Source organism: Elephas maximus, chromosome 4, assembly GCF_024166365.1.
Source record: "Elephas maximus indicus isolate mEleMax1 chromosome 4, mEleMax1 primary haplotype, whole genome shotgun sequence".
In the NCBI taxonomy this organism is placed as follows: Eukaryota; Metazoa; Chordata; class Mammalia; order Proboscidea; family Elephantidae; genus Elephas; species Elephas maximus.
This window is the reverse complement of record NC_064822.1, coordinates 86188118-86203985: the sequence shown is the minus strand read 5'-3', so window position 1 is coordinate 86203985 and position 15868 is coordinate 86188118. Positions and strand designations below refer to the sequence as shown.

General features: G+C 43.3%; 1 protein-coding gene across 1 annotated transcript in view; it reads right to left on the bottom strand.

Moving 5' to 3' along the window:
* The window catches only part of SMCO2 (single-pass membrane protein with coiled-coil domains 2), a 49988-nt gene extending 34382 nt beyond the window's left edge, over window positions 1-15606 (bottom strand). Inside the window, exons 1-2 of the mRNA XM_049884845.1 lie at window positions 15545-15606; window positions 255-398 (exon numbers count right to left, since the gene is read on the bottom strand). Of these exons, the coding sequence (XP_049740802.1) occupies window positions 255-398; window positions 15545-15606 (206 nt within the window). The remainder of the gene's footprint in view (window positions 1-254; window positions 399-15544) is intronic.
* Between the last annotated feature and the right edge of the window lie 262 nt (window positions 15607-15868).

Here is a 15868-nt window from a genome sequence, read left to right as displayed (position 1 = left end):
TCGACTGATGTCTGCTTAGACATCTGCTTAGACATCAGCTGAATAGAAATCATAGACCCCTTTGGTGTCTCACAGGGCCTGACACAGAGTTGGGCAACAATAAATATTCATGAGATCAAAATTAGATGAATTGTAGAGAGAATGTCAGCTCAGACCCTGAACACGGAAATCTCATTATTTGCATCCCACTGCCGTGAGGAATGTCTCCAGACAGTACCCGAGAGACTGCTCCTGTGAGCTCAGCTCTGACTTACTTCAGCCTTGCACCTTCAGCTGCATTGATGCTTTGGAGAAAGCTGTCGTTCTCGGTCAGTTGTTGGTGTTCATCCCCAGCTGTCTTCATCTGCAGAGACATCTTGTCATTTAGATTTGTTGGTGTGAGAGCAATGCCTTCAGCACTACAGAGGCAATGATGACACGAGCAGTTTCCCAGTAGAATTGGCAACTACATTGCCTATCCTCATATCAGCTTTTTTTCTCTGTCAGAGAAATAACCCCTCTCCAAACCTTATCCCTTCCAAAACTGGTGGTCAATTGTAAGGGACCCCAAAGCAAGTTCTTAGGTTTCTTTATTCAGATATATATTAGAGAGTCTCACGTGGCTGTCCCTGAGGACTTCTCTGGTTAATGCGAGGGTTGTCTGAGCACGTAAATGTGTGCTTCAAAACCTTAAATGGGAATATCATTTAAAAAAAAAAAATTAAAAACTACATCAACCAGTTCTGGTCAAGTTGATTCAACTCATGGTGACTCCATGTGTGTCAGAGTAGAACTGTACTCTGTAGGGTTTATGATGGCTGCTTTTTCAGAAGTAGATTGCCAGACCTTTCTTCTGAGGCACCTCTGGGTAGACTCGAACTTCCAACCTTTCAGTTAGCTGCCAAACACTTTAACCATTAACCCAGGGACTCCAGAATGTTACAAAGGGATATATAATAGCGAGATTGTAATAGCTTCTTTCTGATTACATAATAATGTACAAATTATAAACAATAGAAAAGGAGAAAGAATAAAAACCACTGACACTCCAGTGATAATCAGAGATAACCCCAGAGATATCCACATGTCATCACTTTTAATATTTTGCTATATTCCTTTTAATTTCTAAATTTTGTATTTATTTTAAATATTTACCCATTGTTGACTATTAGGTTATTTCTAGTATTTCACAGTTATAAACAATACAGTAATAGATACCTTTGTTTATTAATTTTTAGTACATCCCTAATTATTTACTTAGGAAACCGCCTGAGAAGTGGAATTACTGGCCCAAGATGTATAAACATTTTTAAAGATTTGGAAAGATAATTCCCAAATTACTTTTCTGAAGGTTCAATGGATATGTACTGCCACCAAGCTGTGTGTGAGACAGGAACCCGCCCCCAACCTGGTAGGTTAAGTCTTAGCTCAAGAGCAGAGCACTGAATTTGTGAAGAAAAATAAAGGCAAAAGGAAATAGGAAAGAAGGTAGGGAGGGTTGAGACAGGCTCTAGGAAGATTATAAGGAAAGAATAGATGTTAAATACAAACCAAACCAGCTGCTGTCGAGTCAATTCCAACTCATAGTGACCCTACAGGACAGGGTAGAACTGCCCCTATAGGGTTTCCAAGGTTGTAATCTTCACAGAAGCAGACTGCCACATCTTTCTCCCGTGGAGTGACTAACCCACTAACCCACTGCCATCGAATCGATTCCAGTGGAGTGACTAGTGGGTTCAAACTGCTGATTTTTTGATTACCAGTCAAGAGCTTAACCACCAGGACTCCTCACAAGTCCTAGCTATTGGCTGAAGTCAGAAGGGTTGTACCCGTGGCCAAAAAGAGGAGACCTTCTCCATGTACTCAAAGGGGTGATAGTAGTAGATTGGCTTAGAATGGTAGGGTGGCCATGCCTCCAGGACCCTGAGGCACAGGCTCCAGTGGAGGAGATTGTGGAATAACGGGAACAGAAGTGATAGCAGGAATTTTTCTGGAAGGGTGATTTATGGCCAGCACTAGGAACAGGGGAGGAAGGACTGGGGAAGAGGGAGGTACTGGGATCCACAGTGATATTGGAACCATTTGGGCAAACAAGGGCCTGGTCTCTCATTCTGTGGGCAAATAAGCTTTGTCCTTGACCTGTGTGGAGATCCACAGAGGAAGTGGTGCACAGGGGCCCCTGTGAAGGAAAAGCAACAGCAAAAGGCCAAAACCTTTGATGTGAGAGAGCTCCATCCTCTTTAACTTTAACATGGCAAAGAAGAATAAACCTTTGATCTCTCTCAGGAAGGACACTGTGCCTGTGCCCTGCCCAGTTTCATCACAGCTCCTGTCCAGGCAGTTTCATCTGTTTCCTGAAGGTGTTAAGCCTTACCAAGGTGATTCTAAGCTCTGAAAGATGAATGGCCACTGAGATCTGCCAGGTTTAGTGTCTCTTTCCTGTAGAGAATACTGTACAAATATTATAATTTCCTATTTTGATCACTCCCTGACATCGTAATGGCTTCTCCAAGACTGATTTAAAAGAAAACCTGGTTCTCTCAATTCTGGCTCCATACATTTTCTCACATTTTCAAATAATAATTAGAATCCTAATGTTGGCTCACATTTGTACAGCATCTAACAGATTATAAAGCGCTTTTCACGTATTTTCTCATTCAGTCCCACAATAACACTGTGACAAAGGCATTATTCCCATTCTACCGAGGCTCTGGGAGATGTTGTGATTTACTTGTTAGAGTTATATGTCTGGTTAACTAACAGAACTAGAACTCAGACCACCCATATCCTCACAGCTGTTCATAAGCAACACCTTCCCACCACACCTACCAAAGGTAACCTGGACCAGGGATCTCCAATGGAACGTTCTAAGATGATGCAAATGTTATCTGCAATGTCAAATACAGTTGCCACTAGCTACGTGTGGCTACTGAGCCTTGAAATGTGGCTGGTAAAACTGAAAAATTCATTTTTTAAAATTTAATTTAAATATGGTGGTTAATGGCTACCATATTGGACAACTCACAATTTTCTAGACTAGGGGCCAGCCAACTATGACCTGCAGGCCTAACCTAGCCTGCCACCTGTTTCTGTAAATAAACTTTTATGGGAATACAACCACGCCCATCCCTTTATGTATTGTCTGACTGCTTTCACACTGCAACACTTCGAGTTGAATGATTGTGACAGAGACCATTTGGTTGGCAAAGCCTAAAATATTTACTATCTTGACCTTTATAGCAAATGTTTGCTGACCCCTGTCCTAGACTATCTCCTTCTTCTCTGACAGTGGGTGTATGCTACAAGGAATCAATTGATTATAGTGAATAAGGGCTGGCTGAGTTCATGAGTTCATATCCTAGCATCAACCCTTAGGAGCTGCGCAGAATCTTACTGCCCTGGGCCTCCGTGTTAGTTTTAGCATCTCTAGAGTGGGGAGTACTACTAATATTATTAGAGTTATGAGGAATAAAGAAAATAATGTTTATTTGTGCTTAGGCACATAGTAAACACTTGATAATCTTATCTTTCTATCTAGTAAATAAAAGCAACGGAAATGGAAGCAACTAGTAAAGTTTCTTTAGCTTTAAATAACACAGGAGTAGTAGTAATGATAAAGCTTTGTACGTATACAGCACTTTCTGTTTATAAAGCACTTTCACTAAGTTATTTTATTTGATTCTCACAACCGCCCTTGGTTAGTCAACAAAAGCAGTTCTTATTATTTATTACCTCTATGTTTTGGGATGAAGAAACTGAGACTCTACACGAAACCAAATGGGCAACACCTGCCAAAAGCAAGAGGAGAAGACAGAAAGGGACAAGAAAACTCGATGAATGGACACAGGGAAACTAGGGTGGAAAGGGGGAGAGTGCTGACACATTGAGGGGATTGCAAAATGTGAAAATTAGATTCACATTCAATAATTTATACGATTCGTGTATAAATTATTGAATGTGAAACTAATTTTCACTAAAAACTTTCACCTAAAGCTCAATAAAATTAAAAAAAAAGAGGGAGAAACTGAGACTCAGATATGACCCATGATTTGCCCAAAAGTTTTAGTGCTGGGGAGTGGTAGAGTCAGAATTTAAACCTTCAAACTCTGGCTGTAATTTTGTAATCATCCTACTATTATACACAGAATCGATGCCCAATATGTTTTAACGGATGGATTGACTAGCCTCTTACCTCAAAAACAAGCCATCTTTTGAAGCTAATTTTTGACCAGTTATGGTAGTCTAGGTTCTCACTACTCAAAGTCTGGTCTGCAGACCAGCAGCATCACCTGGGGGCTTGCAGGACACAAAGAATCTCACTCCCCTCTCTCCCCCACTTCCCAAGGCTCACTGAATCAGAGTCTGCATTTTATAAAGATCCAAGTAATTTGTGTACATGTAAAGTTTGCAAGTACTGGTATTCTAGACCTTCAAAAATGGAGGCACTCTTTCTCCAACCTCTCTATACCACATCTCTTTATATGTTTATGCCATTGGCCTTTTGGACTGTTTGGTACAACTGAAAAGAATTCCTCCTCCTCTCCCCCTCTATAAAAACCTTTAAAATTACAATTTGAAAGAAGCATAAAGTTTTAGTCAAAGGAAAAATAGCAATTATTTAAAGAGACAGCTGATGAAGTCTCTAACTTGTATTTTGCAGGAATTTTCTTAGGCCAGACTATCCAGATTACCCTCTTTAGTACCTGCCAGCGGGATAGCTGGAGCCCTGGTGGTGCAGTGATTAAGAGCTATGGCTGCTAACAGGTTAATAGTTCAACTCCACCAGCCACTCCTTGGAAACCGTATGGGGTAGTTGCACTCTTGTCTTGGAGGAGGTGGCTTTGAGTCGAAATTGACTCAACAGCAATGGGTTTAGTTTTGGTTTTAGCTGGACAATTTGGATTCTCAGAAATAAGGTACGACTCCAGTTATCAGGGATTTGATGACACTATAGGCTCCTGACAATGTCATAATGAAATTGTAGGGTGAAAGTAGTATATACCTGATTGTATCCTTGCTCTTCTCAATTTGATAATCGTAAATACCTCTGAGTCAATGGGAGTACACTCACAATGCGCAAGTTTCCCTGGAAAGTTCTAGTGATGCCAGAGCTCCCTTTCCTCAGCACTCAACCCAGAGAGGAGTCCATTCATGTGTAGCATGTACCTAGGCAGAAAGTTTGCAGTTGGACTTTGCCTCCCTGGCATTCCACTTGGAACACAGCACAGGCGGTCCTTCAACCCCCTCTCACAAGATTCCAGGCATGTGGCACTTTCCTGCCTTTCTTCTAATGTGCACCTCTAGTCTGCCTGCAAGCTTTCGTGCTTCGCTTGCCAACTTCTTTTTGGAAACCAAATCAGTCTCCTGCTCCAGTCCTCTGCCCATCCATCTACTAGTCTCTGAAATGGTAGGTGCTCTTCCATGGTAGATGTCTTGGTTGCTCTTCCAACCTCAGCTTCTTCGGCCATCCCTGCTCCGTTCATCACCTAAACTGAACCAAAGCATCTGACTTTCTCTAGATAGCCTCACAGAGGTGCAGAAGCCCAAAGACCTTCTACAATGGAGGCCATGACTTCCCGAACCCCTAGTCCATCCCCACTCAGAGCAAACCAGGCAGCAGTTTATCTTCTTGCAAACCAGTGCCACTCCTACCGTAAGGCTATGTCGCCTTTTCTCCTTTGAAGTCCACACTGCCTCTTCCCACCCTCCACAACAGTTTCACCTCCCTCTAGGACCTCAGTGCCAGGGCCACATTATCCCTCTGTACTTCCTCTTCTCCGCTGCTCTTGGGGAACTCAGTGCTCAGGAGAACGGCCTAATATTCTGACCCAGCAAGTCTTAAGCCCTTCAACTCTTAAGGCTTTCCTCTCTGTGTTTCCAAAATCATTCAGCAGCATGATGATGAAATATATAAATTTTTTTAAAGTATGAACTTTTAGAATCAGATCAGTATTTGATAAAACCTGGTCTTGTCATTTACTAGCTGTTTGTTTAGGGGCAACATTTAATTTCTTTGTCTGAAAATGTGTTTGGTAATACTAACCTAATTGGTTTGTTGATAAGATTCAGGCAGTAACATGAGGAAAGGGTTTATGGTAAAACTGAAGACATTGCTAGTGCTCCAACCGGAATTTGTACTCCACGAGGAGCAATGTCCCCAACACTAGAACAGTGGCTGGCGTCTAGTAAGTACTCAGAAAATGCTTGTCGAAAGAATAGAATGAATAAATGCATATATGGTCGTCATGATTTTTATGGCAACATTTTAGGTCTTGTCATCACCCTGAGCACTTTCTTAACTCAGAGCTCAAGTTCAGATGTCTCAAATTTTTTCTTTGGGCTTTATTACACCCGTACCTAGTTAGGCCAACACCTCTCTGTTTGTCATACTGTGGTGGCTTGAGTGTTGCTATAATGCTAGAAGCTATGCCACAGGTATCTCAAATACCAGTAAGGTCATCCATGGTGGACAGGTTTCAGCAGAACTTCAAGACTAAGACAGACTATGAGGAAAGATCTGGTGATCTACTTCCAGAAATTAGTCAATGAAACTGGATGGATCACAACTGAATATTGTCTTGTACAGTGCTGGGAGATAAGCCCTGTATGTTGGGAGGTACTACACAGTAGCCGCAACAGTATACTCAAACACACCAAGGATGGCACAGGACCGAGCAAACTTTTGTTCTGTTATATATAAGGTTGCCATGGGTCTGAGCCGGCTTAATGGCAGCTAACAACAACCTAGTTAGGCACCCAGACTCTGTCGCCTTCTGACCTCCCACAAGGACCTCTGAACCAGTCTTCTGTCCTTGAGTCTCCACTGTATTTCATGACTATGCTCCTACCTTTGATTGTCCCAGGTGACCACATGTTTCATTAAGAAAAATTAATGATCTCGGGGAACTTCTAGATCAATTGGCATAACACAGTTCATAAAGAAAATGTTCTACATCCTGTTTTGGTGAGTAGCATCTGGAGTCTTAAAAGCTTGCAAGTGGCCATCTAAGATACATCTATTGGTCCCATTCCATCCGGAGCAAAGGAGAATGAAGAAAACCAAAGACACAAGGAAAATATTATGTCAGAGGATTAAAGGGCCACATGAAACACAGCCTCTACCAGCCTGAGCCCAGAAGAACTAGATGGTGCCTGGCTACCAACACCGACCTCTCTGACAAGGATCACAATAGAGGGTTTGAGACAGAGCAGGAGAAAAATGTAAAACAAAATTCAAATTCACACACACACACACACACAAAAGACTTACTGGTCTAACAGAGTCTGGAGGAACCCCCGAGACTATGACCCCCCCACACCCTGCTAACTCAAAACTGAAGCCACTCCCGAAGTCCACCTTTTAGCTAAAGATTAGACAGACGTATAAAACAACAATAACACATGTAGGAAACATGCTTCTTAGTTCAATCATGTATACAAGGCCTAATGGGCATCATCTGCCCAAAAGCAAAGACAAGATGGCAGGAAAGGACAGGAAAACTGGACGAATGGACACGGGCGCGGAACCCGGGTGGAAAGAGGGAGAGTGCTGACACATTGCGGGGATTGCAACCAAGGTCAAAAAACGGTTTGTGTATAAATTTTTGAGTGAGAAACTAATGTGCACTGTAAACTGTCATGTAAACACAACAGAATTAAAAAAATAAGTCACAGAGCCTTTATGACTGGTTCTATCACAATTTAATAGCCAACACTTATTGACTGCTTATTAATGTGCCACACACATTTCTAAGTGCTTTACATATACCACCTAATTTAATTCTTACCGCCTCAAAGCCTATAAGGAATGGAGCTGGAATTCAAACTCGATTAGCCAGGTTCCAGAGGCCATGCCCTCAAGTCCCACTGTAGATGGTCACTCTTCATGCTGGAGTCTCAGTGTTACTCAGCAAAACTTTTATGCATCTCTGTTGACTCCCAGACATATTGGCCACAACAGCTGTTTTCTATCTTCCTCAGGTTCCTTTCCCACTCTGCCCCCACTCCCACACGCTGCCAGCTCCCGCGGTGACCTCGCCTCCCGAATTGCTGCACTGATCAAGGCCATGTGATGTGAGCCTTCGTCTTTCCTTCTCTCCCCTGCCAAGCAACTCCTTTGTGTAGCCTCCTCATCATTCGAATGTCCTTGTGTTTCCACTCATCCTCTCCCACTCCTGTCCTATCTCAGAGAAATAATTTTTCTGCTCTTTCCCAGGGCTGCCTTCATTAAATCCCTTGTTCATTCCTGAGAGTCCCTGGATGATGGAAAAGGTTACTGTGCTCAACTGCTAAATGAAAGGCTAGAGGTTGAAGTCTACCCAGAGGCAACTCTGAAGAAAGGCCTGGAGATCCACTTCCAAAAAATCAGCCACTGAAAACCATACAAGAGCACAGTTCTACTCTGACACATGTGGGGTCACCATGAGTCAGAACTGGCTTGACGGGCTACTTGTTTTTTTGGGGGGGGGGATTATATTTCAGTAATTATCAACTGCAATTTCAAAAACTTTTTGAGTACCCATTCTGGTGTTTTGCTAGGCTCCCACAATTTCTTTAAAGAACAGGCATATAAATGCATTTCTTACATCTTCAAGCTCTGCCTCTGCATGGTCACTTTGCCTCTTTGCAAACCTGCTCCTGTTTCCCCTCTCTTAGAAAAAGAATCCTTACTGTGTACTTTGGCTGCCATCTTATCTCTCTCCTCCTTTTAATGAAAAATTTTCAAAATTTTCAGAGACTGTAGTTGCTGTCTCTATTGCTCATCACATATTCACATCTTAACTGCTTATAATATGATTTCTTGATTGCAAAGTTGTTTTTCGTTTTGCTTTTTTTTTTTATTGTTAGAGCCTTTAATAATTGAATTTCTTGCGGGCAGTAGTTTGGCAATTGTACTCTTATGTTTCTCCACTTATTTGGGCCTAGAGCTTTTTCTGTGCTCAAAGCACTTGTGTATCATGAGGCACACTTTAGGAGATCCTTATTTTTCATGTTTAATAATTTTTATTATTTAATTTTTTGCATTAGCACTTTATTTTTTTGTTGTTGAAAATGTACAAGGCAGAACATATACCAATTCAACAATTTCTACATGTACAATTCAGTGACAGTGATTCCATTCAAGTTGTGCAACCATTCTCACCCTCCTTTTCCATATTGGTCCTCCTCCATTAACATAAACTCACTGCCCCCTAAACTTCCTAAGTTACTGTTGTCAATTTGATCCCATATAGATAGTTCTTTAAAATAGCACAGTGGTCCAGGCAGATATTCTTTTTTTTTTTTTCTTTAGATGAAAGTTTACAGAACAAACTAGCTTCTTATTAAACAATTAGTACACGTATTGTTTTCTGACATTGGTTACCAACCACACAATATGTTAACAGTCTTGCTTCTCAACCTTGCTTCCCTATTACCAGCTTTCTTGTCCCCTCCTGCCTTCTAATCCTTGCCCCAGGGCTGGTGTGCCCATTTAGTCTCTTTTTGTTTTATGGGCCTGTCTAATCTTTGCTCAAAGGGTTACCCACAGGAGTGACTTTATTACAGAGCTAAAGGGTGTCCAGGGACCATACTCTTGGGGTTTCTCCAGTCTCTGTCAGGCCAGTTAAGTCTGGTCTTTTTTTGTGAGTTAGAATTTTGTTCTACATTATTCTCCAGCTCTGTTCAGGACCCTCAATTGTGATCCCTGTCAGAGCAGTCAACGGTGGTAGCCAAGTGCCATCTAGTTGTGCTGTACTCAGTCTGGTGGAGGCTGTGGTAATTGCGGTCCATTAGTCCTTTGAACTAATCTTTCCCTTGTATCTTTGGTTTTCTTCATTCGCCCTTGCTCCAGACAGGGTGAAACCAGTGGAGTATCTCAGATGGTTGCTCACAAGCTTTTAAGATGTCAAGTGCTACTCACCCAAGTAGAATGTAGAACATTTTCTTTATAAACTATATTATCCCATTGATCTAGATGATCCTTGAGACCATGGTCCTCACAGTATTCAGCCCAGCAATTCCGGCCTTCAGGGAATTTGGATGTGTCTATGAAGCCCCGCCCCACCCCACCCCACCACACCCCACCCGCAGTGGGAGTGGAAGTAAAGAAGAAGAGAATGGGATCACTTACAACCCCAAAAACCTGCCCCTTGGCTGGGATGGCAAACCCATTCCCTACTGGCTGCATAAGCTTCATGACCTAAATATAAACTACAACTGTGAGATCTGTGGAAACTACACCTACCAAGGGCCCAAGGCCTTCCAGCAGCAGTTTTCTGAATGGCGTAATGCTCATGACATGAGGTGGTTGGTCATCCCAAACACTGCCCATTTTGCTGAGTGACACAGATTGAAGATGCTGTCTCCTTGTGGGCCAAGCTGAAACTCTAGCAGGGGTCAGAAGGATGGCAGCCTGACTCTGAGGAAGAGTATGAAGACTCAAGTGGGAATGTTGTGAATAAGAAGATTTACGATGATCTGAAAAGATAAGGACTGCTCTAGTGTTCTCATCTGTCTCAGCTGTTGGGGTTGCCCTAGCTTCCCAGAGATCTGCTTTTTCCACTTTTCCCCATCAAATGCTCCTAAGGACTTTTTGCTACATAGTCTTGTGGTCTAGCATGCATTTTGTAGAAACAAGGAATGCTGGCAGATTGCAGGGTTGAGATGTGGTTTATCCTTGTTTTATACAAAAGAACATTCTGTCAGAAAAAATCAGCATTTCTTCTGGAAAGAAAAAAAGAGCTTTAACATCACGTCACCAGATGGCTAGAGTTGTAACCAGGTATATGAGCCTAGGAGTCCATTCACTTTTCTTGTATGGAATCAGCTCAGGTGTCCAGGTAGTCGGTCATCAAGTGTGTGGTACAGGCTCTGTCCTACAGTCTTAGAGGGGCAGGGGTGTTTGGTGTAGGTACGGGTATCTGGTTGCAGGAAGGGCTCATGCTCTGAATATGGCAGTGGGCTGACAACCATCCCGTGAGTGTCTATGAGGAAAGCACGTCCCTGTTCCCTAGAGCACACAGGCGGGTGGGTTCTGCAGCTGGACCACGGGCTCCCACTGCTTTTGGTTGTAAGGACTGGGAGTTACCACTTATCCTTGGTCCCTGTCACAGGTGGCTAGGTGTTGTGGGTGGAGCTACCAATCCTTAGGCCCCTGATGTGGGTAGATGAGGATCCTGTTTAATAGGCAAAGCGGTGTCAAACATCAAACACCCACCTCTGGACAGCACAGCTGAAACAGTTGCAGTCTGCCAACAAGGGCCTATTCTCCTGAAATGGGCCCACGCAGGTCCATGCAGGGGTGAAAGGTATTCAAAGTCCGTGGACCATTTGTGCCTGGATAGGAGCCACTTCTGTCCTGAGCTCCCCAGATTAGTGGAGCTGGCAGATTATCTTTTCCCCCAATTGTTAATTTATTCCTTCTCTAAGGCTGGGAGAATGGCTCAGGGCTCGCAGCCAGACCTATCTCAGGCCCAGGGAAATTGATAGCCACTTTGGGGCTGGGGTCACGGTAAAATAAATGCAAGTACTTAGCTTTTGCTGAGAGCACCATTCTTCTCTGGTTCTGGAGGTGTGAGTAGGCTGTGCGGCTGGCTGGTTCTCCCTGAGGAAACTGCGTCCAATGCTACCACCAGCCCCGAAGCAGTCACTCCAGGGGTTGGTGCCTGAGGGTTCCCACCGAATCAGCCCTGGCAACTCATCGCCACTTCTGAACTGTCTCTTCCTCCCCTGGCCACTCAGTCCATTTTCTAACTTTGCCTTTGACGTTCAGGGCTCCTAGCTTGTCATATATATAATCCTTTTATTTGTTTTTCTGGATCTTTATTGTAAGAGGGATCACCGGAAGCCTCTGACTACTCCATCATCTTGGCCCTACCTGAACATTATTTCTAACATCTCCCAGGTAATTAATTCTCTGTTCTGGAAAGTGCTCCCTTCTCCAAAATACAGTCCTTGAAGTGTTAATTAACCAGTCCTGAAGTGTGGATTCTTAAGAACCCCTTTGATATAGATTAATGTTAATTTACACACAAATCCATCACACTGTACTGAAGTAAGTTCCTGGATCTACTGGCATTAGAGTCTAACAAATGATCTAGCTAAGAAGAAGCCTAAGCTGACTGATAAAGTTCAGTGAAAGATCTTCAGTGAAAACTGGGCATTATTAGAACAAACTCAGTTCAGGTCAAGTGGTGCTACTCAGACACCCCAGCCTAGTCTGGGGTGGGGTGGGGTGAGGGTGCAGGTGCGGGTGCAGGTGGATATGAGGATTACTGAAGAAATACAACGTTGCCTGATACCCGACAAAGGGATAAGAAGACCAGAATCAGTAGCACATCAATGGCCTTGAGGAGAATAAGTTGAGATGACCAGGTAAGACCCTCAGTAAGGAACAGACTGAAGCTGCCAGGAGAAATGACCTCCATGGATGTCTCTCCTAAGAGGAACAGAGCTATGTGCTGGATGAATGCCATGTCCCTCTTTGTGGTCCACAGAATTGATTCCTCACTGCATTTGATAAGATTAGCTCAAGAGGTTATTAAACATGATTGGAGTAGGGGCCATGAGCTAAAACTGGCAGATGAATAGACAGAGGTAAGAAAGAGGAGGGAGGCAGCAAAGGCAGGCAGCTAACTGCTAAGGTCTTTGAATAAGCCTGAAGGAGTGACATGGCTAGAGATCTTAGACCCAGGTAGCCAGGTATTGCGGGGACAGTGGTGACTCCTTGGTAGAATTTTCACCTTCTATTTTTTTTTTATGCAGGAGGCTCGGCTTTGAATTCCTGCCAGTGCACCTCGTGCATAGCCTCCATCTGTCAGTAGATGCTTGCATGTTGCTATGATACTGGACAGACTTGGAGAAGATTCCAGACTAAGATGAACCTGGAAGGAAAGTCCCCAAGATCTTACTTCTGAAAGCCAGCCAATGAAAAGCCTGAAAGCCAGCCTTTGGCTCACAACAATTAGATCACAATGGTCCCAAGCGGCATTTTGTTCTCTTGTATGTGGGGTGGCCATGAGTCAGGGGCCAAGCACCCTTCTTTATGCTCTCCAAAGGGAAAACTGACTTTTTAAGAGCCAGTGGTTCTGCTGTGGGATGAATAGAAATACCCAACCAGAGAAATTGAATTGCACTGTATAGAAAGAAGAGTGAGATGTATTTGTATTACCAATGAATTGCTCAATGGGTTTATATCAGGTGTTTTAACTTTCCTCCTTCAAGGCGACAGATGAGAACTAATTCTGTATAAATCCACTAGTGTTATATTTAACTTAAACCAAATCTCTTTTATGCAAAAAAAATTTCCAGGAAGGAAAAGCAAGGAGAAGGGCCCCATTACTCTCTTCTGCAAGTCTCTTAATCCAAACCCTCAACCAGCAGTTTCCAGTATTATTTGCAATTAGTTTTAATAACTTATTTTTTGCAGAGAAGTTCTTTATAATTGAGAGATCTTGTCAACTTGTTTCAATCCATTATTTTTTTCAGAAAGTGATGGAATACTTTGTCCCTACCCAAAACAGCTAGTATGTCTAAAAGGAGCCTGGGTAGCACAAGTGATTCATGATCGGCTGCTAACCTAAAGGCCAGCTGTTTGAACCCAGCCAGCAGTTCAGAAGAAGAAAGGAGTGGTGATCTGCTTCTGTAAAGACCACAGCCAAGAGAACTGTATGGGGCAGTTCTACTCTGTAATGAAAGAGGTCACCATGAGTCAGAGACCCACTTGAAGGCAGCTAACAACAACAGTATAAAACAAATTATTATGCCTAACGGTCATTAATTTACTGCCCTACCTTGAATAACATTATAAAAGGTGCCCTTCTTTACTTTTGTTTAGGATATTGGTGGGGGGGGGGGGCGAGGGGGGCCAGGGGGAGTAGAGATTGGAAGAGAGGATTAACATTTTTCTGGCTTCTGGAGCAGAGCCTGGCTGGGATCCCTTGCATAAAAATCTGATGGCCCAAGTTGAGTTTTGTCATTCTGACAAAGAATGCAGAGAAAGAGCAGAGAAAAAATATTTCAGGTTGATTCTTTTATTTGTTCTTGCTTTTACACAGTGGTTGGGGGTGAGCAGGAAAAAAATGGTATTAAATTCAATATGACTACTCTTGCTGTATCAACAAGTAGTATGTATTCTACTAAACACAGTAGTAAAGTCTAGCTGCCTGGGAGAGCCAAGAGGGAATCCAAACCAAACCCATTGCCACTGAGTCAATTCTGACTCATAGTGACCCTACAGGACAATACAGTTTCCAAGGCTGTAAATCTTTACAGAAGCAGACTGCCACATCTTTCTTCTGTGACGTGGCTGGTGGTTTTGAACCACCAAACTTTCAGTTGGCAGCCGAGCGCTTAACCACTGCACCAACAGGGCTCCTTCAACCAAGAGGGAGTCTACTCATATTTATTGTGCCACTCTGACCTTGTGATCTGAGTTTATATTTATTATGCCATTAATCCTAACAACTTCTAGGGTAGTTAGTGTTCTGAGAGGTTAGTGACTTATCCAGTGCAATTAGTGAGTGGCAAAGCAAGAATTTAAGAGCAAATTTCCCTTAACTGAGAAGCTGGTGCCTTTTCTACTTCACCTATTTCAAAAAATATGTATTTTAATCAACAACTATTTACTGAGCATCTGCTAGAACAGTGCTAGGTACTATGCTGGGCAGGACGATACAAAAATGAAGGGACATACAGCTCCAACCACCAAGGAACTGCCTGTCCAGTGGGGTGATGGTCAGATGCAATATGTCAGTGCTAGGTTAAGTGCTATGGCTGCTAACCAAAAGATCGGCAGTTCAAATCCTCCAGGCACTCCTTGGAAGCTCTATGGGGCAGTTCTACTCTGTCCTATAGGGTCACTATGAGTTGGAATCGACTCGACGGCACTGGGTTGGGTTAGGGAAGGTCACCATGGGGCAGATCAGAGAGGCACCTGGCTGAGTCTTTGGGGCTCAAAAGCAGAAATCCATAAGAAGTATGTCTACAAGGGGCTTGAAAGCAGTGTTTCTCAAAGTTAGCATACATATGAATCACTGGGGGGTCTTGTTAGAATGCAGGTTCTGGTTCAGTGGTCTAGAGTGAGGCCTGAGGCCCTGCATTTCTAACAAGCATCCTGTGATGCTTCTGGCCCATGGGCCACACTTTTAGTAGCAAGGCTCTAAAGGACAAGTGAGGGTTAGCCAGGTGAACAGGTGCTTTGGTGAGAACTTTCCCAGTAATGACCCAGAATGTACAACTCAAGGAGAATAGGAACAAGCTCAACTCAGGCAACTGCTGTTGATCATCTAAGCCTGGATCATGGACCATGCAGTGGTGAAGTAGTCTGAGATGGGGCCGGAGACGAAAGTGAAGGAGTGAGCATGGATGCATCGTGCAGGCCCCATAGCCTTGTTAAGGGGCTATACCTAACCCTGAGGACAGGGAGATGCCATTAACATGTTTTAAACTTAGAGTTTAAAGTTTTCAGATTTGTGCTTTCCAAAAAAGCCACAGTGTGGAAAACCCATTAGAGCAGTGTTCTCAACCCTGCCTGCATATTAGAATCACCTGAGGAGCTTTAAAAAAGCTCCAGCCCAGCCCTTACCCCAGAATCTCTAACTCAGTGGTTCTCCAAGTGTGGTCCTGGACGAGCAGCTTCAGCATCATCTGGGGACTTGCAAGAAATGCAGATCCCCAGACCCCACCCCAGACCTAATGAATCAAGAACTCTGGAGGTGAGCTCAGCAGTCTGTCTGAGACTGGATTAGAGGGAAAAAAGTAGAGAATGAGAGAGACTGATTTACAAATTAGGAAGTAGAGAGTCGATGGTGCTGTGGGGGCCCCCCAAAAGACCACCAGGGAAGCCTTTTTCAAGATTTATTAAACTTTCCAAGCAATGGAGAACACCATCTTGACAGAGTCCCAGGAA